The sequence below is a fragment of the Tympanuchus pallidicinctus genome, unplaced genomic scaffold (assembly GCF_026119805.1).
Source record: "Tympanuchus pallidicinctus isolate F22 unplaced genomic scaffold, pur_lepc_1.0 scaffold30, whole genome shotgun sequence".
Classification (NCBI taxonomy): domain Eukaryota; kingdom Metazoa; phylum Chordata; class Aves; order Galliformes; family Phasianidae; genus Tympanuchus; species Tympanuchus pallidicinctus.
Window position 1 is genome coordinate 352 of NW_026294748.1, and position 26,460 is coordinate 26,811.

The 26,460-nt window shown below is 42.9% G+C and overlaps 3 protein-coding genes across 9 annotated transcripts; 1 reads left to right on the forward strand and 2 right to left on the reverse strand.

Annotated features, from left to right (window-relative positions):
• Positions 1-233: 233 nt before the first annotated feature.
• On the forward strand, positions 234-18,619 carry LOC128087503 (uncharacterized). 7 transcript variants are annotated; one of them, XM_052697053.1, is made up of 5 exons: positions 234-425; positions 2,291-2,527; positions 3,763-3,999; positions 4,955-5,191; positions 17,213-18,619. In XM_052697053.1, the coding sequence occupies exons 1-5, from the start codon at positions 242-244 to the stop codon at positions 17,239-17,241; spliced, it is 924 nt and encodes a 307-aa protein (XP_052553013.1). In that variant the 5' UTR covers positions 234-241; the 3' UTR covers positions 17,242-18,619. The 7 variants fall into 7 exon arrangements, 6 of the variants coding, with proteins under 6 accessions (XP_052553013.1, XP_052553016.1, XP_052553018.1 ...); XM_052697056.1 differs by lacking the exon at positions 4,955-5,191; XM_052697058.1 differs by lacking the exon at positions 3,763-3,999.
• Positions 18,599-25,519, reverse strand: LOC128087504 (olfactory receptor 734-like). Its single transcript, XM_052697060.1, is given in 5 exon segments — positions 18,599-18,968; positions 18,971-19,015; positions 19,018-19,380; positions 19,383-21,637; positions 25,440-25,519. Coding segments are annotated over 4 exon segments (882 nt in total). The 5' UTR covers positions 19,516-21,637; positions 25,440-25,519; the 3' UTR covers positions 18,599-18,627.
• LOC128087502 (olfactory receptor 10A7-like) lies at positions 22,176-25,524 on the reverse strand. Its single transcript, XM_052697052.1, has 2 exons — positions 25,440-25,524; positions 22,176-24,604 (listed from the first exon to the last, which is right to left on the reverse strand). Exon 2 carries the CDS (start codon positions 24,524-24,526, stop codon positions 23,576-23,578), a length of 951 nt encoding a protein of 316 aa, XP_052553012.1. The 5' UTR covers positions 24,527-24,604; positions 25,440-25,524; the 3' UTR covers positions 22,176-23,575.
• Positions 25,525-26,460: the final 936 nt, after the last annotated feature.

The window sequence follows — 26,460 nt, forward strand, 5'->3', positions numbered from 1 at the left end:
TTTTGGTTGGTTCTTTTTCTTTCCAGACCATGCCTTTGCATTATTTTCATCGCTTTCAAAGGTTGTCTCCGCTTTTCTCCTCTTTTTCTTTGGCTTTCATTACATTCCTCCTTCTTGCACTTACCTTGCTTTTACTTACCTGATGTTAGCCTTCTGGATTGTTTATTCCTACATTCTGGCTGTCCTAGCCTCTGTCCTTGTTGTGGACTGGAGGCTTTTCCTCGTGTGCCTGGCAGCATCCATGCCCGGTAGCTACCCTGACCTCCTCCTCGGCATGACCGCAAGCGCTTTCCCTTCCTCCAGAGAGATGTTTTGTCCTGCTTGCAGCCGCGGACTCCTCCACGGGCGCCAGCTGAGGAAGTGCATCTCTGCTGGAGGTCGCAGCATGCCCAGTAGCTACCCTTTCCTCCTCCCAGGCACGGATGGTGAGCTTTTGGCTGCACCGCAGGCTCTTGTCACCTTTGCTTTGCCGTCTCATTGAATCCCATTTCTTTGTTCTGTTGGTTGTTTCTGTTTCTTTCTGTGTATTGTCTCTTTTTCCACTGGGTCCCATTGGTTTGCTTTCCTTTGTTCCCTTCGTTTTGCTTTCTCTACTGCTCCTTTGGCTTTGCTCTCCATTGTTAATTTGATGTTTGTTTGGTTTTTTTGGTTTGCTTTCCTTTTTGTTGTTCATTCTGTTCCACTGGGTCCCATTGGTTTGCTTTCCTTTGTTCACTTGGTTTTGCTTTCTCTACTGCTCCTTTGGCTTTGCTCTCCATTGTTAATTTGATGTTTGTTTGGTTTTTTTGGTTTGCTTTCCTTTTTGTTGTTCATTCTGTTCCACTGGGTCCCATTGGTTTGCTTTCCTTTGTTCACTTGGTTTTGCTTTCTCTACTGCTCCTTTGGCTTTGCTCTCCATTGTTAATTTGATGTTTGTTTGGTTTTTTTGGTTTGCTTTCCTTTTTGTTGTTCATTCTGTTCCACTGGGTCCCATTGGTTTGCTTTCCTTTTTTCCCTTCGTTTTGCTTTCTCTACTGCTCCATCGGCTTTGCTCTCCATTGTTAATTTGATGTTTGTTTGGTTTTTTTGGTTTGCTTTCCTTTTTGTTGTTCATTCTGTTCCACTGGGTCCCATTGGTTTGCTTTCCTTTGTTCCCTTCGTTTTGCTTTCTCTACTGCTCCTTTGGCTTTGCTCTCCATTGTTAATTTCATGTTTGTTTGGTTTTTTTTGGTTTGCTTTCCTTTTTGTTGTTCATTCTGTTCCACTGGGTCCCATTGGTTTGCTTTCCTTTGTTCACTTGGTTTTGCTTTCTCTACTGCTCCTTTGGCTTTGCTCTCCATTGTTAATTTGATGTTTGTTTGGTTTTTTTGGTTTGCTTTCCTTTTTCTTGTTCATTCTGTTCCACTGGGTCCCATTGGTTTGCTTTCCTTTGTTCACTTGGTTTTGCTTTCTCTACTGCTCCTTTGGCTTTGCTCTCCATTGTTAATTTGATGTTTGTTTGGTTTTTTTGGTTTGCTTTCCTTTTTCTTGTTCATTCTGTTCCACTGGGTCCCATTGGTTTGCTTTCCTTTGTTCACTTGGTTTTGCTTTCTCTACTGCTCCTTTGGCTTTGCTCTCCATTGTTAATTTGATGTTTGTTTGGTTTTTTTGGTTTGCTTTCCTTTTTGTTGTTCATTCTGTTCCACTGGGTCCCATTGGTTTGCTTTCCTTTGTTCACTTGGTTTTGCTTTCTCTACTGCTCCTTTGGCTTTGCTCTCCATTGTTAATTTGATGTTTGTTTGGTTTTTTTGGTTTGCTTTCCTTTTTGTTGTTCATTCTGTTCCTTGGCTCTTGGTTTTCTGGCATTGTTTTGCTTTGTCCTACTTTCTATTTTGCTTCTTGTCTTTCATTCTAGATTGTTTTGTTTGTTTTGGTTTTTTTTTTCCATGTTCCACCCTTAGGTTTTGCTAGCTTTTATATTGTCTCACTGTGTTGCTTTGAATTTTTTGCTTTGCCATATATCTGCAGTCCACCCCTTTGCTCTTTGTTTGTCCTTTTCTCCCCGGTTTACTTGGCTCTTTTCCTTTTCCTTTTGGCTTTTGTTTCCTGCTCGGTTGGCTTTGCTTTCTACTGCTGATTTTTCTTTTTGGTTGGTTCTTTTTCTTTCCAGACCATGCCTTTGCATTATTTTCATCGCTTTCCAAGGTTGTCTCCGCTTTTCTCCTCTTTTTCTTTGGCTTTCATTACATTCCTCCTTCTTCCACTTACCTTGCTTTTACTTACCTGATGTTAGCCTTCTGGATTGTTTATTCCTACATTCTGGCTGTCCTAGCCTCTGTCCTTGTTGTGGACTGGAGGCTTTTCCTCGGGTGCCTGGCAGCATCCATGCCCGGTAGCTACCCTGACCTCCTCCTCGGCATGACCGCGAGCGCTTTCCCTTCCTCCAGAGAGATGTTTTGTCCTGCTTGCAGCCGCGGACTCCTCCACGGGCGCCAGCTGAGGAAGTGCATCTCTGCTGGAGGTCGCAGCATGCCCAGTAGCTACCCTTTCCTCCTCCCAGGCACGGATGGTGAGCTTTTGGCTGCACGGCAGGCTCTTGTCACCTTTGCTTTGCCGTCTCATTGAATCCCATTTCTTTGTTCTGTTGGTTGTTTCTGTTTCTTTCTGTGTATTGTCTCTTTTTCCACTGGGTCCCATTGGTTTGCTTTCCTTTGTTCCCTTCGTTTTGCTTTCTCTACTGCTCCTTTGGCTTTGCTCTCCATTGTTAATTTGATGTTTGTTTGGTTTTTTTGGTTTGCTTTCCTTTTTCTTGTTCATTCTGTTCCACTGGGTCCCATTGGTTTGCTTTCCTTTGTTCACTTGGTTTTGCTTTCTCTACTGCTCCTTTGGCTTTGCTCTCCATTGTTAATTTGATGTTTGTTTGGTTTTTTTGGTTTGCTTTCCTTTTTGTTGTTCATTCTGTTCCACTGGGTCCCATTGGTTTGCTTTCCTTTGTTCACTTGGTTTTGCTTTCTCTACTGCTCCTTTGGCTTTGCTCTCCATTGTTAATTTGATGTTTGTTTGGTTTTTTTGGTTTGCTTTCCTTTTTGTTGTTCATTCTGTTCCACTGGGTCCCATTGGTTTGCTTTCCTTTGTTCACTTGGTTTTGCTTTCTCTACTGCTCCTTTGGCTTTGCTCTCCATTGTTAATTTGATGTTTGTTTGGTTTTTTTGGTTTGCTTTCCTTTTTCTTGTTTATTCTGTTCCTTGGCTCTTGGTTTTCTGGCATTGTTTTGCTTTGTCCTACTTTCTATTTTGCTTCTTGTCTTTCATTCTAGTTGGTTTTGTTTGGTTTTTTTTTTTTTTTTCCATGTTCCACCCTTATTTTGCTTCTTGTCTTTCATTCTAGATTGTTTTGTTTGTTTTGTTTTTTTTTTTCCATGTTCCACCCTTAGGTTTTGCTAGCTTTTATATTGTCTCACTGTGTTGCTTTGAATTTTTTGCTTTGCCATATATCTGCAGTCCACCCCTTTGCTCTTTGTTTGTCCTTTTCTCCCCGGTTTACTTGGCTCTTTTCCTTTTCCTTTTGGCTTTTGTTTCCTGCTCGGTTGGCTTTGCTTTCTACTGCTGATTTTTCTTTTTGGTTGGTTCTTTTTCTTTCCACACCATGCCTTTGCATTATTTTCATCGCTTTCAAAGGTTGTCTCCGCTTTTCTCCTCTTTTTCTTTGGCTTTCATTACATTCCTCCTTCTTGCACTTACCTTGCTTTTACTTACCTGATGTTAGCCTTCTGGATTGTTTATTCCTACATCTTGGCTGTCCTAGCCTCTGTCCTTGTTGTGGACTGGAGGCTTTTCCTCGGGTGCCTGGCAGCATCCATGCCCGGTAGCTACCCTGACCTCCTCCTCGGCATGACCGCAAGCGCTTTCCCTTCCTCCAGAGAGATGTTTTGTCCTGCTTGCAGCCGCGGACTCCTCCACGGGCGCCAGCTGAGGAAGTGCATCTCTGCTGGAGGTCGCAGCATGCCCAGTAGCTACCCTTTCCTCCTCCCAGGCACGGATGGTGAGCTTTTGGCTGCACGGCAGGCTCTTGTCACCTTTGCTTTGCCGTCTCATTGAATCCCATTTCTTTGTTCTGTTGGTTGTTTCTGTTTCTTTCTGTGTATTGTCTCTTTTTCCACTGGGTCCCATTGGTTTGCTTTCCTTTGTTCCCTTCGTTTTGCTTTCTCTACTGCTCCTTTGGCTTTGCTCTCCATTGTTAATTTGATGTTTGTTTGGTTTTTTTGGTTTGCTTTCCTTTTTCTTGTTCATTCTGTTCCACTGGGTCCCATTGGTTTGCTTTCCTTTGTTCCCTTCGTTTTGCTTTCTCTACTGCTCCTTTGGCTTTGCTCTCCATTGTTAATTTGATGTTTGTTTGGTTTTTTTGGTTTGCTTTCCTTTTTGTTGTTTATTCTGTACCTTGGCTCTTGGTTTTCTGGCATTGTTTTGCTTTGTCCTACTTTCTATTTTGCTTCTTGTCTTTCATTCTAGTTTGTTTTGTTTGGTTTTTTTTTTTTTTTCCATGTTCCACCCTTATTTTGCTTCTTGTCTTTCATTCTAGATTGTTTTGTTTGTTTTGTTTTTTTTTTTCCATGTTCCACCCTTAGGTTTTGCTAGCTTTTATATTGTCTCACTGTGTTGCTTTGAATTTTTTGCTTTGCCATATATCTGCAGTCCACCCCTTTGCTCTTTGTTTGTCCTTTTCTCCCCGGTTTACTTGGCTCTTTTCCTTTTCCTTTTGGCTTTTGTTTCCTGCTCGGTTGGCTTTGCTTTCTACTGCTGATTTTTCTTTTTGGTTGGTTCTTTTTCTTTCCAGACCATGCCTTTGCATTATTTTCATCAGTTCTAAATGTTTGTCTCCGCTTTTCTCCTCTTTTTCTTTGGCTTTCATTACATTCCTCCTTCTTCCACTTACCTTGCTTTTACTTACCTGATGTTAGCCTTCTGGATTGTTTATTCCTACATTCTGGCTGTCCTAGCCTCTGTCCTTGTTGTGGACTGGAGGCTTTTCCTCGGGTGCCTGGCAGCATCCATGCCCGGTAGCTACCCTGACCTCCTCCTCGGCATGACCGCAAGCGCTTTCCCTTCCTCCAGAGAGATGTTTTGTCCTGCTTGCAGCCGCGGACTCCTCCACGGGCGCCAGCTGAGGAAGTGCATCTCTGCTGGAGGTCGCAGCATGCCCAGTAGCTACCCTTTCCTCCTCCCAGGCACGGATGGTGAGCTTTTGGCTGCACGGCAGGCTCTTGTCACCTTTGCTTTGCCGTCTCATTGAATCCCATTTCTTTGTTCTGTTGGTTGTTTCTGTTTCTTTCTGTGTATTGTCTCTTTTTCCACTGGGTCCCATTGGTTTGCTTTCCTTTGTTCCCTTCGTTTTGCTTTCTCTACTGCTCCTTTGGCTTTGCTCTCCATTGTTAATTTGATGTTTGTTTGGTTTTTTTGGTTTGCTTTCCTTTTTGTTGTTCATTCTGTTCCACTGGGTCCCATTGGTTTGCTTTCCTTTGTTCACTTGGTTTTGCTTTCTCTACTGCTCCTTTGGCTTTGCTCTCCATTGTTAATTTGATGTTTGTTTGGTTTTTTTGGTTTGCTTTCCTTTTTGTTGTTCATTCTGTTCCACTGGGTCCCATTGGTTTGCTTTCCTTTGTTCACTTGGTTTTGCTTTCTCTACTGCTCCTTTGGCTTTGCTCTCCATTGTTAATTTGATGTTTGTTTGGTTTTTTTGGTTTGCTTTCCTTTTTGTTGTTCATTCTGTTCCACTGGGTCCCATTGGTTTGCTTTCCTTTGTTCACTTGGTTTTGCTTTCTCTACTGCTCCATTGGCTTTGCTCTCCATTGTTAATTTGATGTTTGTTTGGTTTTTTTGGTTTGCTTTCCTTTTTCTTGTTCATTCTGTTCCACTGGGTCCCATTGGTTTGCTTTCCTTTGTTCACTTGGTTTTGCTTTCTCTACTGCTCCTTTGGCTTTGCTCTCCATTGTTAATTTGATGTTTGTTTGGTTTTTTTGGTTTGCTTTCCTTTTTCTTGTTTATTCTGTTCCTTGGCTCTTGGTTTTCTGGCATTGTTTTGCTTTGTCCTACTTTCTATTTTGCTTCTTGTCTTTCATTCTAGTTGGTTTTGTTTGGTTTTTTTTTTTTTTTCCATGTTCCACCCTTAGGTTTTGCTAGCTTTTATATTGTCTCACTGTGTTGCTTTGAATTTTTTGCTTTGCCATATATCTGCAGTCCACCCCTTTGCTCTTTGTTTGTCCTTTTCTCCCCGGTTTACTTGGCTCTTTTCCTTTTCCTTTTGGCTTTTGTTTCCTGCTCGGTTGGCTTTGCTTTCTACTGCTGATTTTTCTTTTTGGTTGGTTCTTTTTCTTTCCACACCATGCCTTTGCATTATTTTCATCGCTTTCAAAGGTTGTCTCCGCTTTTCTCCTCTTTTTCTTTGGCTTTCATTACATTCCTCCTTCTTGCACTTACCTTGCTTTTACTTACCTGATGTTAGCCTTCTGGATTGTTTATTCCTACATCTTGGCTGTCCTAGCCTCTGTCCTTGTTGTGGACTGGAGGCTTTTCCTCGTGTGCCTGGCAGCATCCATGCCCGGTAGCTACCCTGACCTCCTCCTCGGCATGACCGCAAGCGCTTTCCCTTCCTCCAGAGAGATGTTTTGTCCTGCTTGCAGCCGCGGACTCCTCCACGGGCGCCAGCTGAGGAAGTGCATCTCTGCTGGAGGTCGCAGCATGCCCAGTAGCTACCCTTTCCTCCTCCCAGGCACGGATGGTGAGCTTTTGGCTGCACCGCAGGCTCTTGTCACCTTTGCTTTGCCGTCTCATTGAATCCCATTTCTTTGTTCTGTTGGTTGTTTCTGTTTCTTTCTGTGTATTGTCTCTTTTTCCACTGGGTCCCATTGGTTTGCTTTCCTTTGTTCCCTTCGTTTTGCTTTCTCTACTGCTCCTTTGGCTTTGCTCTCCATTGTTAATTTGATGTTTGTTTGGTTTTTTTGGTTTGCTTTCCTTTTTGTTGTTTATTCTGTTCCTTGGCTCTTGGTTTTCTGGCATTGTTTTGCTTTGTCCTACTTTCTATTTTGCTTCTTGTCTTTCATTCTAGTTGGTTTTGTTTGGTTTTTTTTTTTTTTTTTCCATGTTCCACCCTTATTTTGCTTCTTGTCTTTCATTCTAGATTGTTTTGTTTGTTTTGTTTTTTTTTTTCCATGTTCCACCCTTAGGTTTTGCTAGCTTTTATATTGTCTCACTGTGTTGCTTTGAATTTTTTGCTTTGCCATATATCTGCAGTCCACCCCTTTGCTCTTTGTTTGTCCTTTTCTCCCCGGTTTACTTGGCTCTTTTCCTTTTCCTTTTGGCTTTTGTTTCCTGCTCGGTTGGCTTTGCTTTCTACTGCTGATTTTTCTTTTTGGTTGGTTCTTTTTCTTTCCAGACCATGCCTTTGCATTATTTTCATCGCTTTCAAAGGTTGTCTCCGCTTTTCTCCTCTTTTTCTTTGGCTTTCATTACATTCCTCCTTCTTGCACTTACCTTGCTTTTACTTACCTGATGTTAGCCTTCTGGATTGTTTATTCCTACATTCTGGCTGTCCTAGCCTCTGTCCTTGTTGTGGACTGGAGGCTTTTCCTCGGGTGCCTGGCAGCATCCATGCCCGGTAGCTACCCTGACCTCCTCCTCGGCATGACCGCAAGCGCTTTCCCTTCCTCCAGAGAGATGTTTTGTCCTGCTTGCAGCCGCGGACTCCTCCACGGGCGCCAGCTGAGGAAGTGCATCTCTGCTGGAGGTCGCAGCATGCCCAGTAGCTACCCTTTCCTCCTCCCAGGCACGGATGGTGAGCTTTTGGCTGCACGGCAGGCTCTTGTCACCTTTGCTTTGCCGTCTCATTGAATCCCATTTCTTTGTTCTGTTGGTTGTTTCTGTTTCTTTCTGTGTATTGTCTCTTTTTCCACTGGGTCCCATTGGTTTGCTTTCCTTTGTTCCCTTCGTTTTGCTTTCTCTACTGCTCCTTTGGCTTTGCTCTCCATTGTTAATTTGATGTTTGTTTGGTTTTTTTGGTTTGCTTTCCTTTTTCTTGTTCATTCTGTTCCACTGGGTCCCATTGGTTTGCTTTCCTTTGTTCACTTGGTTTTGCTTTCTCTACTGCTCCTTTGGCTTTGCTCTCCATTGTTAATTTGATGTTTGTTTGGTTTTTTTGGTTTGCTTTCCTTTTTGTTGTTCATTCTGTTCCACTGGGTCCCATTGGTTTGCTTTCCTTTGTTCACTTGGTTTTGCTTTCTCTACTGCTCCTTTGGCTTTGCTCTCCATTGTTAATTTGATGTTTGTTTGGTTTTTTTGGTTTGCTTTCCTTTTTCTTGTTCATTCTGTTCCACTGGGTCCCATTGGTTTGCTTTCCTTTGTTCACTTGGTTTTGCTTTCTCTACTGCTCCATTGGCTTTGCTCTCCATTGTTAATTTGATGTTTGTTTGGTTTTTTTGGTTTGCTTTCCTTTTTCTTGTTCATTCTGTTCCACTGGGTCCCATTGGTTTGCTTTCCTTTGTTCACTTGGTTTTGCTTTCTCTACTGCTCCTTTGGCTTTGCTCTCCATTGTTAATTTGATGTTTGTTTGGTTTTTTTGGTTTGCTTTCCTTTTTGTTGTTTATTCTGTTCCTTGGCTCTTGGTTTTCTGGCATTGTTTTGCTTTGTCCTACTTTGTATTTTGCTTCTTGTCTTTCATTCTAGATTGTTTTGTTTGTTTTGTTTTTTTTTTTCCATGTTCCACCCTTAGGTTTTGCTAGCTTTTATATTGTCTCACTGTGTTGCTTTGAATTTTTTGCTTTGCCATATATCTGCAGTCCACCCCTTTGCTCTTTGTTTGTCCTTTTCTCCCCGGTTTACTTGGCTCTTTTCCTTTTCCTTTTGGCTTTTGTTTCCTGCTCGGTTGGCTTTGCTTTCTACTGCTGATTTTTCTTTTTGGTTGGTTCTTTTTCTTTCCAGACCATGCCTTTGCATTATTTTCATCGCTTTCAAAGGTTGTCTCCGCTTTTCTCCTCTTTTTCTTTGGCTTTCATTACATTCCTCCTTCTTCCACTTACCTTGCTTTTACTTACCTGATGTTAGCCTTCTGGATTGTTTATTCCTACATCTTGGCTGTCCTAGCCTCTGTCCTTGTTGTGGACTGGAGGCTTTTCCTCGTGTGCCTGGCAGCATCCATGCCCGGTAGCTACCCTGACCTCCTCCTCGGCATGACCGCAAGCGCTTTCCCTTCCTCCAGAGAGATGTTTTGTCCTGCTTGCAGCCGCGGACTCCTCCACGGGCGCCAGCTGAGGAAGTGCATCTCTGCTGGAGGTCGCAGCATGCCCAGTAGCTACCCTTTCCTCCTCCCAGGCACGGATGGTGAGCTTTTGGCTGCACGGCAGGCTCTTGTCACCTTTGCTTTGCCGTCTCATTGAATCCCATTTCTTTGTTCTGTTGGTTGTTTCTGTTTCTTTCTGTGTATTGTCTCTTTTTCCACTGGGTCCCATTGGTTTGCTTTCCTTTGTTCCCTTCGTTTTGCTTTCTCTACTGCTCCTTTGGCTTTGCTCTCCATTGTTAATTTGATGTTTGTTTGGTTTTTTTGGTTTGCTTTCCTTTTTGTTGTTCATTCTGTTCCACTGGGTCCCATTGGTTTGCTTTCCTTTGTTCACTTGGTTTTGCTTTCTCTACTGCTCCTTTGGCTTTGCTCTCCATTGTTAATTTGATGTTTGTTTGGTTTTTTTGGTTTGCTTTCCTTTTTCTTGTTTATTCTGTTCCTTGGCTCTTGGTTTTCTGGCATTGTTTTGCTTTGTCCTACTTTCTATTTTGCTTCTTGTCTTTCATTCTAGTTGGTTTTGTTTGGTTTTTTTTTTTTTTTCCATGTTCCACCCTTATTTTGCTTCTTGTCTTTCATTCTAGATTGTTTTGTTTGTTTTGTTTTTTTTTTTCCATGTTCCACCCTTAGGTTTTGCTAGCTTTTATATTGTCTCACTGTGTTGCTTTGAATTTTTTGCTTTGCCATATATCTGCAGTCCACCCCTTTGCTCTTTGTTTGTCCTTTTCTCCCCGGTTTACTTGGCTCTTTTCCTTTTCCTTTTGGCTTTTGTTTCCTGCTCGGTTGGCTTTGCTTTCTACTGCTGATTTTTCTTTTTGGTTGGTTCTTTTTCTTTCCAGACCATGCCTTTGCATTATTTTCATCGCTTTCAAAGGTTGTCTCCGCTTTTCTCCTCTTTTTCTTTGGCTTTCATTACATTCCTCCTTCTTGCACTTACCTTGCTTTTACTTACCTGATGTTAGCCTTCTGGATTGTTTATTCCTACATTCTGGCTGTCCTAGCCTCTGTCCTTGTTGTGGACTGGAGGCTTTTCCTCGGGTGCCTGGCAGCATCCATGCCCGGTAGCTACCCTGACCTCCTCCTCGGCATGACCGCAAGCGCTTTCCCTTCCTCCAGAGAGATGTTTTGTCCTGCTTGCAGCCGCGGACTCCTCCACGGGCGCCAGCTGAGGAAGTGCATCTCTGCTGGAGGTCGCAGCATGCCCAGTAGCTACCCTTTCCTCCTCCCAGGCACGGATGGTGAGCTTTTGGCTGCACCGCAGGCTCTTGTCACCTTTGCTTTGCCGTCTCATTGAATCCCATTTCTTTGTTCTGTTGGTTGTTTCTGTTTCTTTCTGTGTATTGTCTCTTTTTCCACTGGGTCCCATTGGTTTGCTTTCCTTTGTTCCCTTCGTTTTGCTTTCTCTACTGCTCCTTTGGCTTTGCTCTCCATTGTTAATTTGATGTTTGTTTGGTTTTTTTGGTTTGCTTTCCTTTTTGTTGTTCATTCTGTTCCACTGGGTCCCATTGGTTTGCTTTCCTTTGTTCACTTGGTTTTGCTTTCTCTACTGCTCCTTTGGCTTTGCTCTCCATTGTTAATTTGATGTTTGTTTGGTTTTTTTGGTTTGCTTTCCTTTTTGTTGTTCATTCTGTTCCACTGGGTCCCATTGGTTTGCTTTCCTTTGTTCACTTGGTTTTGCTTTCTCTACTGCTCCTTTGGCTTTGCTCTCCATTGTTAATTTGATGTTTGTTTGGTTTTTTTGGTTTGCTTTCCTTTTTCTTGTTCATTCTGTTCCACTGGGTCCCATTGGTTTGCTTTCCTTTGTTCACTTGGTTTTGCTTTCTCTACTGCTCCATTGGCTTTGCTCTCCATTGTTAATTTGATGTTTGTTTGGTTTTTTTGGTTTGCTTTCCTTTTTCTTGTTCATTCTGTTCCACTGGGTCCCATTGGTTTGCTTTCCTTTGTTCACTTGGTTTTGCTTTCTCTACTGCTCCTTTGGCTTTGCTCTCCATTGTTAATTTGATGTTTGTTTGGTTTTTTTGGTTTGCTTTCCTTTTTGTTGTTTATTCTGTTCCTTGGCTCTTGGTTTTCTGGCATTGTTTTGCTTTGTCCTACTTTCTATTTTGCTTCTTGTCTTTCATTCTAGTTGGTTTTGTTTGGTTTTTTTTTTTTTTTTCCATGTTCCACCCTTATTTTGCTTCTTGTCTTTCATTCTAGATTGTTTTGTTTGTTTTGTTTTTTTTTTTCCATGTTCCACCCTTAGGTTTTGCTAGCTTTTATATTGTCTCACTGTGTTGCTTTGAATTTTTTGCTTTGCCATATATCTGCAGTCCACCCCTTTGCTCTTTGTTTGTCCTTTTCTCCCCGGTTTACTTGGCTCTTTTCCTTTTCCTTTTGGCTTTTGTTTCCTGCTCGGTTGGCTTTGCTTTCTACTGCTGATTTTTCTTTTTGGTTGGTTCTTTTTCTTTCCAGACCATGCCTTTGCATTATTTTCATCGCTTTCAAAGGTTGTCTCCGCTTTTCTCCTCTTTTTCTTTGGCTTTCATTACATTCCTCCTTCTTCCACTTACCTTGCTTTTACTTACCTGATGTTAGCCTTCTGGATTGTTTATTCCTACATTCTGGCTGTCCTAGCCTCTGTCCTTGTTGTGGACTGGAGGCTTTTCCTCGTGTGCCTGGCAGCATCCATGCCCGGTAGCTACCCTGACCTCCTCCTCGGCATGACCGCAAGCGCTTTCCCTTCCTCCAGAGAGATGTTTTGTCCTGCTTGCAGCCGCGGACTCCTCCACGGGCGCCAGCTGAGGAAGTGCATCTCTGCTGGAGGTCGCAGCATGCCCAGTAGCTACCCTTTCCTCCTCCCAGGCACGGATGGTGAGCTTTTGGCTGCACGGCAGGCTCTTGTCACCTTTGCTTTGCCGTCTCATTGAATCCCATTTCTTTGTTCTGTTGGTTGTTTCTGTTTCTTTCTGTGTATTGTCTCTTTTTCCACTGGGTCCCATTGGTTTGCTTTCCTTTGTTCCCTTCGTTTTGCTTTCTCTACTGCTCCTTTGGCTTTGCTCTCCATTGTTAATTTGATGTTTGTTTGGTTTTTTTGGTTTGCTTTCCTTTTTCTTGTTCATTCTGTTCCACTGGGTCCCATTGGTTTGCTTTCCTTTGTTCACTTGGTTTTGCTTTCTCTACTGCTCCTTTGGCTTTGCTCTCCATTGTTAATTTGATGTTTGTTTGGTTTTTTTGGTTTGCTTTCCTTTTTCTTGTTCATTCTGTTCCACTGGGTCCCATTGGTTTGCTTTCCTTTGTTCACTTGGTTTTGCTTTCTCTACTGCTCCTTTGGCTTTGCTCTCCATTGTTAATTTGATGTTTGTTTGGTTTTTTTGGTTTGCTTTCCTTTTTGTTGTTCATTCTGTTCCACTGGGTCCCATTGGTTTGCTTTCCTTTGTTCACTTGGTTTTGCTTTCTCTACTGCTCCATCGGCTTTGCTCTCCATTGTTAATTTGATGTTTGTTTGGTTTTTTTGGTTTGCTTTCCTTTTTGTTGTTCATTCTGTTCCACTGGGTCCCATTGGTTTGCTTTCCTTTGTTCACTTGGTTTTGCTTTCTCTACTGCTCCTTTGGCTTTGCTCTCCATTGTTAATTTGATGTTTGTTTGGTTTTTTTGGTTTGCTTTCCTTTTTCTTGTTTATTCTGTTCCTTGGCTCTTGGTTTTCTGGCATTGTTTTGCTTTGTCCTACTTTCTATTTTGCTTCTTGTCTTTCATTCTAGTTGGTTTTGTTTGGTTTTTTTTTTTTTTTCCATGTTCCACCCTTATTTTGCTTCTTGTCTTTCATTCTAGATTGTTTTGTTTGTTTTGTTTTTTTTTTTCCATGTTCCACCCTTAGGTTTTGCTAGCTTTTATATTGTCTCACTGTGTTGCTTTGAATTTTTTGCTTTGCCATATATCTGCAGTCCACCCCTTTGCTCTTTGTTTGTCCTTTTCTCCCCGGTTTACTTGGCTCTTTTCCTTTTCCTTTTGGCTTTTGTTTCCTGCTCGGTTGGCTTTGCTTTCTACTGCTGATTTTTCTTTTTGGTTGGTTCTTTTTCTTTCCACACCATGCCTTTGCATTATTTTCATCGCTTTCAAAGGTTGTCTCCGCTTTTCTCCTCTTTTTCTTTGGCTTTCATTACATTCCTCCTTCTTGCACTTACCTTGCTTTTACTTACCTGATGTTAGCCTTCTGGATTGTTTATTCCTACATCTTGGCTGTCCTAGCCTCTGTCCTTGTTGTGGACTGGAGGCTTTTCCTCGGGTGCCTGGCAGCATCCATGCCCGGTAGCTACCCTGACCTCCTCCTCGGCATGACCGCAAGCGCTTTCCCTTCCTCCAGAGAGATGTTTTGTCCTGCTTGCAGCCGCGGACTCCTCCACGGGCGCCAGCTGAGGAAGTGCATCTCTGCTGGAGGTCGCAGCATGCCCAGTAGCTACCCTTTCCTCCTCCCAGGCACGGATGGTGAGCTTTTGGCTGCACCACAGGCTCTTGTCACCTTTGCTTTGCCGTCTCATTGAATCCCATTTCTTTGTTCTGTTGGTTGTTTCTGTTTCTTTCTGTGTATTGTCTCTTTTTCCACTGGGTCCCATTGGTTTGCTTTCCTTTGTTCCCTTCGTTTTGCTTTCTCTACTGCTCTTTTGGCTTTGCTCTCCATTGTTAATTTGATGTTTGTTTGGTTTTTTTGGTTTGCTTTCCTTTTTCTTGTTCATTCTGTTCCTTGGCTCTTGGTTTTCTGGCATTGTTTTGCTTTGTCCTACTTTCTATTTTGCTTCTTGTCTTTAATTCTGGTTTGTTTTCTTTGTTTTTTTTCCATGTTCTCCCTTTAGATTTTGTTAGCTTTTATATTGTCTCACTGCTCTCCCTGTCTGCTCGTTCTCTACCCAGCTCATTGTCCACTGCTGTTTCCCACACTTTTTCAGCTTTGTTATGATAATGTCATGGAATACAGTGTCAAACGCTTTTCTTAAATCAAGGTAGACTACATCCGTTGCTCTGCCTTCATCCTCACAGGCAGTGGCAACATTTTGGGTTTGTGTTATCGATTTCTCTCTGTGTTAGGCCTAAGTGTTAGAAGTTGGGATTAAGAGTTATGCCGTTCTGGAGGGGTAAAGGGTTACCGTGTTGGATATGGGGTGTTATTGATTCCCATTTTTGATTTGGCCTTTTTGGGTTTTGATTATGAATTAAGGGTTCCCATTTGGATTAAGGTTTGCCTAACCTTAGGGAGAGACCATTGATACAAACCCACAACCATTTGCCTTAGCACTTTGCCCTCACCCAGAAGGGTAACCTTTAAACCTGACCCAGATGCATAACGCTTGGCACAGAAGCCTTAAGCCTTAACCGATCTAGGAAGCCTAAAGCCTAACCCAGAAGGGTATTTCAGTACTCACCAATCACACCGAACAGTTACACTTCACCACAACCCAGAGCAGGATGAAGCTGAGCTCGTCTGCTGCCAGGGCTGCTCTGAGGCACAGGGCATGGCGAGCAGCTGCCGGCAGCACAGCTCACCCAGGAGGTGCCTGGACCCAACTGCCAGCTGTCCTGGGGCAGGGCCCTCTGTCCTCATGGAAACGCATTGTGACAGCATAAAGGTTCCAGGAGCCCTGCTGATGTCATCTGTTCCATGATGTGCCCTGTGCTCTGCCTGGCCTGGAGCCGATGCCTCCAGGCTGTTGTTTAATGATGTCTGAGTGTTTTTTGTGTGTTCTTTTGTGTTTGCTTTTTGTTTTTTCTTTTTTTTTCTTTTTTTTTTTGTTTTTTGTTTGTCAGTTGTCATCTCTGCTTTGCCATGATGTTAAATCGTATTTCTTTGGTGTTCTGTTGGTAGCATTTCTTTGTATTTTGGGATATGGATATGGGATCGATTTGAGATAGGATACAGGGGTATGGATTGGGGGTGGGATGTGAACATGGGATGAATATGGTCTGGGATATGGATAGAGAATGAGACGTGGGATGGGAAAAGGAGATACGGATAGGGGATGGGCTGTGGGTATGGGGTGGATTTGGGATATAGAATGGATATGAGGGTCTGGATATGGATATGTGTTATGCATATATATGTATAACACATATATAACACACACACACACACACACACACACACACACATATATATATATATATATATATATATATTGCCCCCACCCCATGGGAACAATGTGGTCTGTGAGCAGGGGCCCCAGTTTTGGGATGTGAAACCTTGGGGGATGTGGCGGCATCCCCAGCTGTGGGACTGTCCCCAACTCTGGGGTGTGACTCTGTCAAGGTGACATGAAAATGTCCCTAACTTTGGGGTCCGATACTGTGGGAGTGTCCCCAAATCTGGGCTGTGACACCATTGGAGTGACAGGGAGGTGTCCCCAAATATATCTGTGACACTGTGGGGTGTCCTAACTTTGGGGTGTGACACCATTGGGGTGACACAGATTTGTTCGCAGCTTTGGGGTGTGACACTGTGAGGATGACATAGGGGTGTCCCCAACTTCAGGGTGTCACACTCTTGGGGCATCCCCAACTTTGGGGATGTGACACCGTGATGCGGTGTCCCCACTTCCCCTGGGAAGTCCTCGAGCTGCTCGTGGTGTCCCCAACTTGGACAGAATGTCCCCAGGGGGGTCCTTTTGTCCCCTCTGTGTGAGGGTGACACCCAATGACAATGATGCCCCATCAGGGCTGTTCTGCACTGATGTCACCCCTGGTCCCCTCTGGTGCTGGCACAGAGTTCACAGAGTGTGCGTCCCCATCCTCATGACAGACGATGGTGACAGCGCCAGAGGGCTCCGGTGTCACCGGGTCCGGCTGTCGGCAGGCCTGGAGGGGTGACAGAGGACAGTGAGAGGCTCAGTGACAGCATGGGGCCACCTGTGCCTGTCCCCACGTGGTGGTCAGAGCACAGGGAATGGTGTCACCCAAGAGATGGTGACAGAGACAACTGTGAGAGAATTGGGGGCTGTGGGAGGGCTTCAATGGAACATAAAGGGGGTCCAGTTGGGGTCAAAATAGGGAAATGGATTCCAGAGGGCAGGGAGGAGGGCATGAAGGTACAGGGGACTCTAGGGGTCAGAAAATGGAGTCAGGAGTGAGGGGAGTAAGGGAAGATAGGGGACCTCAGGGGGCAAATTGAGGGGACTGGGGGATGGTAGGAGATTCTATGGATCAGAATGGGGGAAGTGGAGCAGGGGTACTTGAGGGAACAGGGAATTCTGGGGGTCAGACAGAAGGAGGGAGGGGGATGAATCTAGGGGAGAAAATGGGAAGACTTGGGAGGGGTGGCAAAAGGGGACACAAGGGATCAGAGTCGGGGACAGATGGACAAGGAACCCTGGGGGTCAGAATGGGGAACAGGGACAGACAGTGACAGAGGAACTGAAGGGGAAGGGTGGAAGAGGACTCCAGCGATGAGAATGGGGGAAGTGGAGGCAGGGGGCAGAGGGTAAGCCTAGGGTGGGAGCTGAGAGTGGGCACTGCCCTCCTGCCAGCTGCACCTGGTTATGGTTTGCCAGGCCCCTGCTGCCCTGGATTTCGCCTGAGAGGTTTGTTCTAGCTGCCTGCAGTAGTAAAAGATAGGGAAGAAATGGAAGTCAAGAGCTAAGGCTCTACACGGTAACTTTGCATGGATTGAACTGTGGCACCTGAAGACACAGGTCCATTCCTGAATAATGCTGGCATTTTGCAGGTGTGTTGGTTTAACCCCTGAACTGATGTCTGTGAGCACCTGTCTTCTCCACCTGAACTGTAAGAAAGCTGGATGTGACCAGAAATTGCAGCAGTTGCTGTGAATACTCTCCCAAATGTTTGTTTCTTTTAGTGATAACTAATGGCTCAGCACTGTGATCTCATGTCTCTGGCACAATCTGGAATGCTTCATCTCTTTGCAGATGTTGGGTGCCCGTTTCCATGGACCTTCTTTTCTTTCTCTCCTCAGAAGCAGTGCAGTGTGGTTCCCTGCGCTAGGGAGCAGAAGCCAGCATGCTGCCAGAATGCCAGCTGGGCCTTGCAGTGCACAAAGGCAGTGTTGGGGATGGACCGTCATTAGCACCACACAAAAATGAGCCTCTTCAGTCCTCTGTAATGAAGTATGGAAGAATGCATTTAAAGTATTACTTCTGAGCAGGTGCACTGCTGTAGGATGTCATGGTGAAAGCATTGAGGAGGCTGACAGTGGTAGCTGATGGCAGCAGTGTGGCAGAAGTCCGTGTATAAGTGGTGGTGCTCAGAGCTGAGTGCATTCCTGAGAAAGGCACTCTTGACTTTATAGCATTTTCTTTCACCTGGTGATATGTAGAAAGTCAGTGGAGAAAGGAGCCAGAACAAAAATACCCTACTTAAAGGGCAGCTGCATTTAGATATCTACAGCATGCCAGGTTGTTATGTGAGAACCGAGCACTCCATGACCTGTAGGATGCAATGTCTTCTGAGATATTATTGGAAGACTATTATTGGAAGACTTTGTGGACAGAGACATGTTTAGCTCACACTGCATCATCTACACTGCCTAAGGAAGTTATGCTGCATTAAGAAAACCATGCTCTCTGAGAGCACAGTTTCCCATCAAAAAGAATTATTTGGCAGACCACCTTGGGGTCAAACTATAAAGCAGATTACAGGACAAGTACAAGGGGCAAGACAAAAACGCTTAAGGCATGGTTTATTACTTCTCAAAATAGAAATTTAAGAAAGGGTTAGGTAAATTTCTCACTAGAAATGCCTGTTAGTTTTGCTGGAATCCTTAGTGACTAATTCAGACATAGACATCTATGCTGCAAGTGTCTATAACTGTATGGATAAAGTTCATGATCAGCATGTCCTGTAAAGCTATAGCTACGTTGTCTTTGATTTTTACTCAACAGGTTGCAACGCCTTACATGTGCTATATGAATTGCAAAGTTTGCCTACACACTGGATCATCCAGAAGCTTTCACACTCTCCCTTTGTGGAAATGTAATCAACTCATTAATGGTGGGATCGTGAATGAGTCCAATGAGAAGGCAGCATCAACAGTGAAAGTTTGACTATAAACTGAAATCATGAATTACCGTGGTTGAATCTGAACCAGTAGTCCAGTAATAGTTCTATGAAGTCTCAACACCTACCAGATCATTTCTAATGAATTTAAGAGATAACTTCATGGTGCATGAGTTGGTTCCTTTTCCTTATCTTATTCCATACAGGTTTTAGTATCACTCTAGGGATTTTTTTCATAGAAGAGGACTTCTTGAAGGTTATCACTTGTACATTATGCTGTTACATAACGTACAGTATGGATTTTTTCCTAAGAAAATTGCATGAACAAAACAAGGAACAAATAAACTTTCATTTATTTATTTCAAAATATATATTTTATTTTAGTATGTATTTGCTGACCAACTTCCACACGGAGCTTTTGATCTCCTTGTTACACAGTGTGTAGATCATAGGATTAGTCAAGGGGAAGACAACCGTATGGAAAAGAGCAACAACCTTTTCCATTAGGACAGCCTCAAAGGGTGGGACATAGATACAGACAGGTGGGCCAAACATGACAAAAACTATGATGATGTGGGAAATGCAGGTGGAGGTTATTTTGTTCCTTTTTTGGACTGTCTGGAGCTTCAGCAAGAGGACTGTGTAGGAGACGAGGAGAAGTGCAAAGCACATGACAATGACAACTTCATTGTTGAGGAACATCAGAAGTTCCACCGTGTGTTAGCACAGGCCAAGTTAGCCAGCTGACACACATCACAAAGATGTCCAGGACGTTGGGTCCACAGAAGGGGAGTTTGATGGTGAGAGCAAACAGAATGATGCCATGAACGAAGCCACCACCCCACGAAGCTCCAACCAGGGCACAGCATGCAGTTCTGTTCACAAGCCTGGTGTAGCAAAGAGGTTTGCAAACAGCAACGTAACGGTCATGGGCCATGGCCAAGAGCAGGAAAGCTTCTGCTGCTCCCAGGAAGTCAAGAAACAAAAGCAGGGTCATGCAGGCATTGTAGGAGATGGTCTTGGGATTTGAGGAAAAGTCAGCCAGCATTTTGGGTGGGGTCACAGAACAGTAGCAGATGTCCCTGAATGCCAGATTAGCCGGGAAAAAATGCATGGGTGATCCAGCTGGGAATCCTGAATTGTGAGAATGATAAGGATGTTGCGTGGGAGAATTATCATGTAGAACAGCAGGAAGAAGAAGAGGTTTGACTGGACTTTGTGGGATTGAGACAATCCTAGCTGAATAAACTCTCTAACTACCATATACTTTTCATGCTCCGTTTTGACTCTTGCAAGCCCTGAGAAGCAGACAGCAATAAACACACTAATGCCAATATGTTGCAGTATTTAAGCAACTTGGGCTATGCTTAGGCTACTGAAATGCACATCCTGTGACCATTAGCTGGTTTTATGGATCTCTTCATAGTGAATTTCTTGAAAACTAGTCATTTAGATTCCCACTGACTTGAGAATTATACTGGAATTTTGAACAGAAAGTAAACATGTCGTCAGATGTTCTCCCTAACAACTGGCACCTGGATTAAATTTAAGTTGTAAAGAATCAGTCCAGTCTCCTGTAGTAGGCTAATCTTTGTGGTTTACAGTGTAACTATCTTGTTCTGAAATAGTGAAACGTACAGCCTCTCCAAATGAGCAAAGTAGACCCTTCCAAGGTACAGTGCATTTCCTTCTAATGCAGACAGCCAAACAAAGCTAGATGAATTGCAGTCTAAAGTTGCTAAAAACCTAAAATCACATCCACTGATTATAAAAGGAAACTAATTACAGACCAGTCACATCTGAAGGAAGATTTCAATTGAACAATTTAAAATCCTTGTAGTTAATGTAGTTAATGTCAGTATAGACATCCCAAGGAATGGCTAATTTCATCCCAGATTTTCTCTGGAGTGCATCAGTTGAAGTATATTCAGAAATAACTTGCTTTCTCCAGTTGTCTTCTGAGGGACATAAATGTGCCTAGATCATATGCAGACTTTGATTTTTCCCCAAAGAAATCCCATAGCAGTGTCTAATTTTCCAATGAAGTCATCAGAACACTGGAAACAGGAAAAAAAAATAAATTATTTAAATATCTCAACAAAATTAACCAAGAATCAACAATATGACAGCCATAGAAAACAAATTAGTATTTCTCACGGAGCACATCAACTAATTTCATTTTCATACATTTTGAATTAAACTGGATTTTGATTAATCACTCATTAAGAAAACCATTTTTAGAAAGTAAAATTTATTTTAAAAGTCTTTCTATTGATCTAAATCCTTTCATTCATCCCAATTCTTTTGCTTCTTTTGAGGCAGGAGAAAGTAACATGACTTTTTACTTTTTTTACTTCAACATCTTTCTTCCATTTTGCTGCAAATATGTTAACTTTGTATGAATGTCTGCTTGTTACTGCATTAGGAGCCTGGCCAGCAATGTTGAACTAGAGAATAGAACATTCTATGGTTCTGTGATTCTAGCTGGTGTAATATTCTTTCTAATCACTCTCAGTGGTTGCCCCTTGGAGTTGGGCAGCCATTGGGATGGAGGTGTGTTTTGGCATTTATCCTGATTATGAGAAAGATTTTCCCACAGAAATGTCAGTAAGTCACTTCCTGTACTTACTGCACACCAGGTGCAATGTAGAGGTCCCCTGCAACCGATAATTTATGCCTCTGATATGCAAATGAGCTCCCAAACTCTGACTTTGAGGGGATTCAATTACACACCTTGGTTGTTGTCCTCACAGTTCCATGGTTGTTGTCCTCACAGTGATGCTTCTGAATCGGTATGTGGCTCTCCATATATCTTTGCAGTACCCAAACATCTTCAATCACAGCAATTACAGCTCCAGCTGGTTGCAGCAGTGTGGGAGGGTCACTGCTCATTCTAATGTGCAGGTAGAACTGTCATTCATTTGTCATCCCATGGATAAAATTTCCCAGACAATTTTTACTGTGATGTCACACGGGTGATCAAACTGGCCAGTATGGATATTCATGCAGCTGAATGGCTTGTGGAGTCCAAGAATGGTCTGCTAACAGTCCTCAACTCATTGCCCTGATTGTGTTGTAAGCTGTCACCTTGACCAGAATCAAGGCACGTATCATAGAGAGGATGCACAAAGCCTTTCTCACATATGGAGCCCAGGTCACAGAGGTGAGCATCCATTTTGCACCTGGCATCTTTCTCTGCACTGCTGTTCAAAAAACTTGTGGTCAAAAAGCCATGTTGTCTCTGAACAGCCACCCCCGGTGCCACATTCCATCATCTACACACTGAGGAACACAGAGATGAAGAATTCCAAAAGAGATTTCTCAGTAACATCTTTTTCAAAACGAGCAATTGAAAGCTCTCACTCCTCTGTTACATAGCTGTTCTCTGTTACAGAGAAATATAAAAACAAAATACTGTCAACTTAATAATTGCCTGTAGGGGACAAATAGAATGAAATTTGAAACAACATAGAGGTCAGACAATGACCTCTATAACAATGCTGCCTCTCAAAGTAATAACAGCTTTGGAAACAAAACAGCTGCTGACTAAACAATGAACCTGCATTTAAAAGAAAATTGACAATAACAAAACCAATAAAAGCATCCCTTGCTCATTTTAGTAGTTCACTCTGGGTTCAGTTAATGTCTGAATTTCTAATTTTCAGTAATTCTACAGAATTTATGTATGGATGTTTCAGTTTTGTTTGTGGGTTTTGTTGTTTTTATTTTAGTTTATGTAAATATATTCCAACAAAGAGGTGATCAAGGTTTGGTGGAGATTTATTGAGATATCAGGATATCGTGTTAAGCATCTGGAGACCTAGGCAGCCTATGTGTCGGGGTTAAGCTGACAGGCAGCTCAGCGCCACACTACTACCTGTGCATGGGGGAGAGAGTAGGGAAAGAAAAGCAAAACTTGTAGGTAGAGATAAAGAGAGTTTATTAGGAAAATAAAAATGGGGGGCAAAAAAAAAAGAACACACAAAACAAGTGACACACAAGGCAATCTCTCAGTACCAGCAGACAGAAGCCCAGCCAGTCCCCAAGAGCTGCAGTCTCCCTGGCCAACTTCTCCCCCGTTTTGTTGTTCTGTAGGACATCTCCTAGTGCAGAATTTCTTTCAGTTTAGCTCATCTGTCCTGGTTCTGCCCCCTTCCACCTTCTTGAGCACCCTGTCTTCTCTCCATCAGAGCAGTCTGAGAAGCCGAAATGTTGTCTTGGTTCCCTTGTCATATATCAGCCTTAATTTTCACCAGGTGAAGATTAAGTTTCCTAGTAGTCCAAGTAGCCTGGGAAAACCTGTCTTTGGTCTTCTGGGAGCCTTTGTGTTTTTCAGAGGTGTCACTAGAAGGAATGGCTTCAGCAAAATTTTTCTCAAGAAAGGAACTCTTGGGACCCAAGCACAGATGTGCAGAACCTTCTCTTAACTTTAATAATGGGTTGTGGGTGATGTTTTCCAAAGTGCTGCCTGGCTCCAAAGTGAACAGTGAACAAACCAACCATAAACACCTCTAAGAGGGAAGCAGATGACCACAGCACAGATTGAATAGCAACTGTTAGTAAATGTTAGTAAAACTGTTAAAGAAATGTTCACAAAAGAGAGTAAATGCTTTCTGCATCTACAGGAATTTACTACAAGGTTTCCACTTATTAATCCAAAGAGTCTTTGCTAATTACAGGTATTAAATGCAGTCAGCTTTACTTTTTCTTTGTTTGTTAGCTTTGTTTTGTTGTTATTGTTGAAAATCTTTTTAGCTCTCCTGGTTTTCTGAATTGAAATATAAATAATAATGATTTCCAGAGAGAAAGAAATGACAGAGAAACATTCAGTAGAATTTATTAACGGAGTCATGGTACTTTAGATCTGAAAGAAAGGATGAGAGATGCAAAATACTAATTATTCTGTCTCAAGTCCCAAGATACCTTCCTGGTGACTGTGCTGCATGAAATGCTTATGTCTTTCTGGAAGCAAGGAATGAGCATCAGTTCCTCGGCCTTGTTAGAGCACCTCTGCTATGAGGAAAGGAGCTGGGCTTGCTCAGCCTGGAGAAAAGAAGGCTGAGGGGAGGCTGGATTCTTTCAGTGCATGCAGAGAGCTTACAAACAAGATAAGGACCAAGTTTTCACACAGTAAAATAATATTTCTTAAGTGACAGGGTCAGCTGAATCTCCTGCAATGAAAGCAAGACCTTCAGACCCAAGTGTCCAAATAAGCTGTGGCATGGGGGTGGATTTGACTGGTTTTAGTGAGCTAGCAGCCTTACATAGTGACCTATGCCAGAAATAGCATTTTTAAGCTCCACATTCATGTACAAGAAAAGGTTTATTTCTTCCTTGGGTCAGCTATAGTTTTAATTAGTACTCCTTTCACTTCTTTATTCCTCAGGCTGTAAATCAGGGGATTTAGTGCTGGAATTATAGCTGTGTATATGAGAGAAAAAAATTTCTTAACGTCTTGAGAGTAATTGACTTTGGGCCGTAAGTAAATCAAGCTCCCACTGCCATAATAAAGAGTTACAACAATAAGATGTGAAGAACAGGTGGAGAAGGTCTTGCGTCTGCCCTCTGCAGAGGAAATCTTCAGGATGTTGGAGATGATGCAGGCATAGGACACCAGGATGAGACAAAACGGTGCAAAGATGACCAGCACAGCGGTGGTAAGTGTCTGCTTTTCATACAAGGAGGTGTCAGTGCAGGAGAGCATAACGAGTGGAGGAATGTCACAGAAAAAGTAGTTGATCTTGTTGGGTCCGCAGAACCGCAAGGTGAACACCCAAGCTGTCTGCACCACAGACACTACGTTACCACTGCAGCACGACAGCAGGACTAGGGAAAGCCTGGCTTTGTTGTTCATGATGATGGCATATCTAAGGGGGTTGCATATGGCCACGTAGCGGTCATAGGCCATAGCTGCCAAAACGTAGCATTCGGTGGCCCCCAAGAAAATGACAAAGTAGAGCTGTGTGGCACAGCCCATGTAGGAAATTCTCCTGCCCTCTGGCAGGAAGCTTACCAACATCTTGGGAATGACAGTGGATGCTGTGGAAATATCCAGGAAGGACAGGACCCGGAGGAAGAAGTACATGGGCATGTGCAGGGTGGGATGCGCTGTGACCAGGAAGATGAGGAGGTTCCCGGTGAGGGTGAAGGTATAAATCAGACAGAAAGAGAAGAACAGCCAGTTGTCCTGCTCTGGGTGGCTGGACAATCCAGAGAGGACAAATTCTGTCAGAAAAGTATGGTTTTGTGGTTCTGGTCCTTCTGCTGGCTTCATGTGGGAGGAATCAAAAGGATGGAGCACCAGAGGGCTGGTCAGACCAGAGCACTTCAAGACAGCTGGCAACCAAAACACCTACAGTCCAAAGAAAGCAAGAGAATTTTACTACACTGGGGAGAAGTTCAAAAATGCCTGCTTGCAGTCTGCAATGATCTATTTTTCCCTGCTGAGAGGACTGGTAGTATGAACAGTCTTCTTCTAAGACATTTGTTTATTGGTTTTGAAAAACTCATATGCAAAAGTGAAGGAATCCCAAACTCTAGGATGCCTTGGCTCACATTCACAGCCTTCCCCAACTGCCAGTGGGACACAGAGACTTCAAAAAGCCAAACCGCAGGGAATGCACACCCAAACAGAACAAAATTAATGCACAACAAAGCAAAGCCTGATAACCTCTGCCTATTGTCTGTTATAGGATAATTAGGGAGAAAATATAAAGAGAGAAAACTAGTAAAGTATAAAGGGTGAAGCTCACTTCTGTCTGCTTAATCAGTCACACTGGCTCATTACCTTGAGAAGTGCCTCAGTATGTGCAATGCAGATGGATTATTCATGCAGCACTGTGGCACTCATGGTAGGTTGATGTTTTGTTATTGCCCTCAGTGGGAAACTGATTCACAAAGAGATAGAAGAAATCCAGAGGAGAAAATGGTCATTCTGTGTTCTCCAGGTTCAAGCTCTGTTACCTACAGGGAGAACCCTCCACCAGAATGCACTAGTGAATCTCAAGGCACAAAATGTTCTTTGGTAGCAGAAAGGTATCCTTATATCATGGAAATGTGGTAGGAAAGTACAATTTCCTCATACACACGGGGATCCAGTACACAAACCACAGCACATACAGGACAAATCATCAAAGCAAGAGCAATGCACACAATTCTATTGTAAGCTAATCATTTGTTCTACTTACTTAATCCTAGGCTCTCACATTCAATACCTTTTCTTGCAGTATTCTGAACGCTCTTGGGAAAGGACTTCAGCATATGTGCATTTCTTTTCTCCTTGATGTGAAAACAAAAAAAAAAAAAGAAAGAAAGAAAGAAAAAACAAAATTAAAAAAAGTGATTGCACAGCGCAAAGGCTTCGAGTTGCTTGTTAATCGTTTCCACTTACCTGAGATTTCTTTTGCAGAGGTGTTACAGTCAGTTCCATTAATAGACTCTTCTTGAATGCACTGGTTTTTCTGTTCTCACGTTAGAAATTTCCACTGGAGAGACAGTAGCACACCTGGTGATGTGGCGATTCAGACCACAGATATTCCAGGTTTTTTCACTGATATGCAGTCAGTTAATCAGTAGGGCTTCAGCTTCTCTACTCTGTTGGCTTCTATTACTTGACACCAATTTTTAGCCACTGAGTTTTCTGACATGAACAGGGAAGCAAGTAAGTGAGAGATGGAGCCATCGATGATTTTAGGCTTCCAAAGAAGAAACAAAAACAAAAACATCTGGCATTTTCAGGATAGTAAATATCCTTCAAATTCAAAAAGAACTCTTGTCTAACCATACACTGAAAAGTGCTATTTCCATGTCCAGCTATCATGGATCTTCTGATCACTTTTCTTATTATCATTGAGATGGAGAAGGAGTATTACAAGAAGAGTGAATGGAAAACATCATACATATACACATATACCATTCATATCAATCAGTTGAGCCTTGTTCCTTGATCTCATGTAAAGACACAGGAGGCAATATTTCAGCCTCTCTATGTGGATAAAAATATGTGCCACTGAAGCACTGCTTTAAACAGACTTTAAACAGATTTGGAGCTCCTGCTATTAGGTAGGGATATGTTAAAAGCAAATAAAGAAACAACAACAACCAGAAAAAACACTACCTGATAAGTTTTGAATACATCTGCTTTCACTTTAAGAATAATGATCTTTGATTTCCACAGTCAGTGCTTCACCGATACCTGAAGCTTCTATA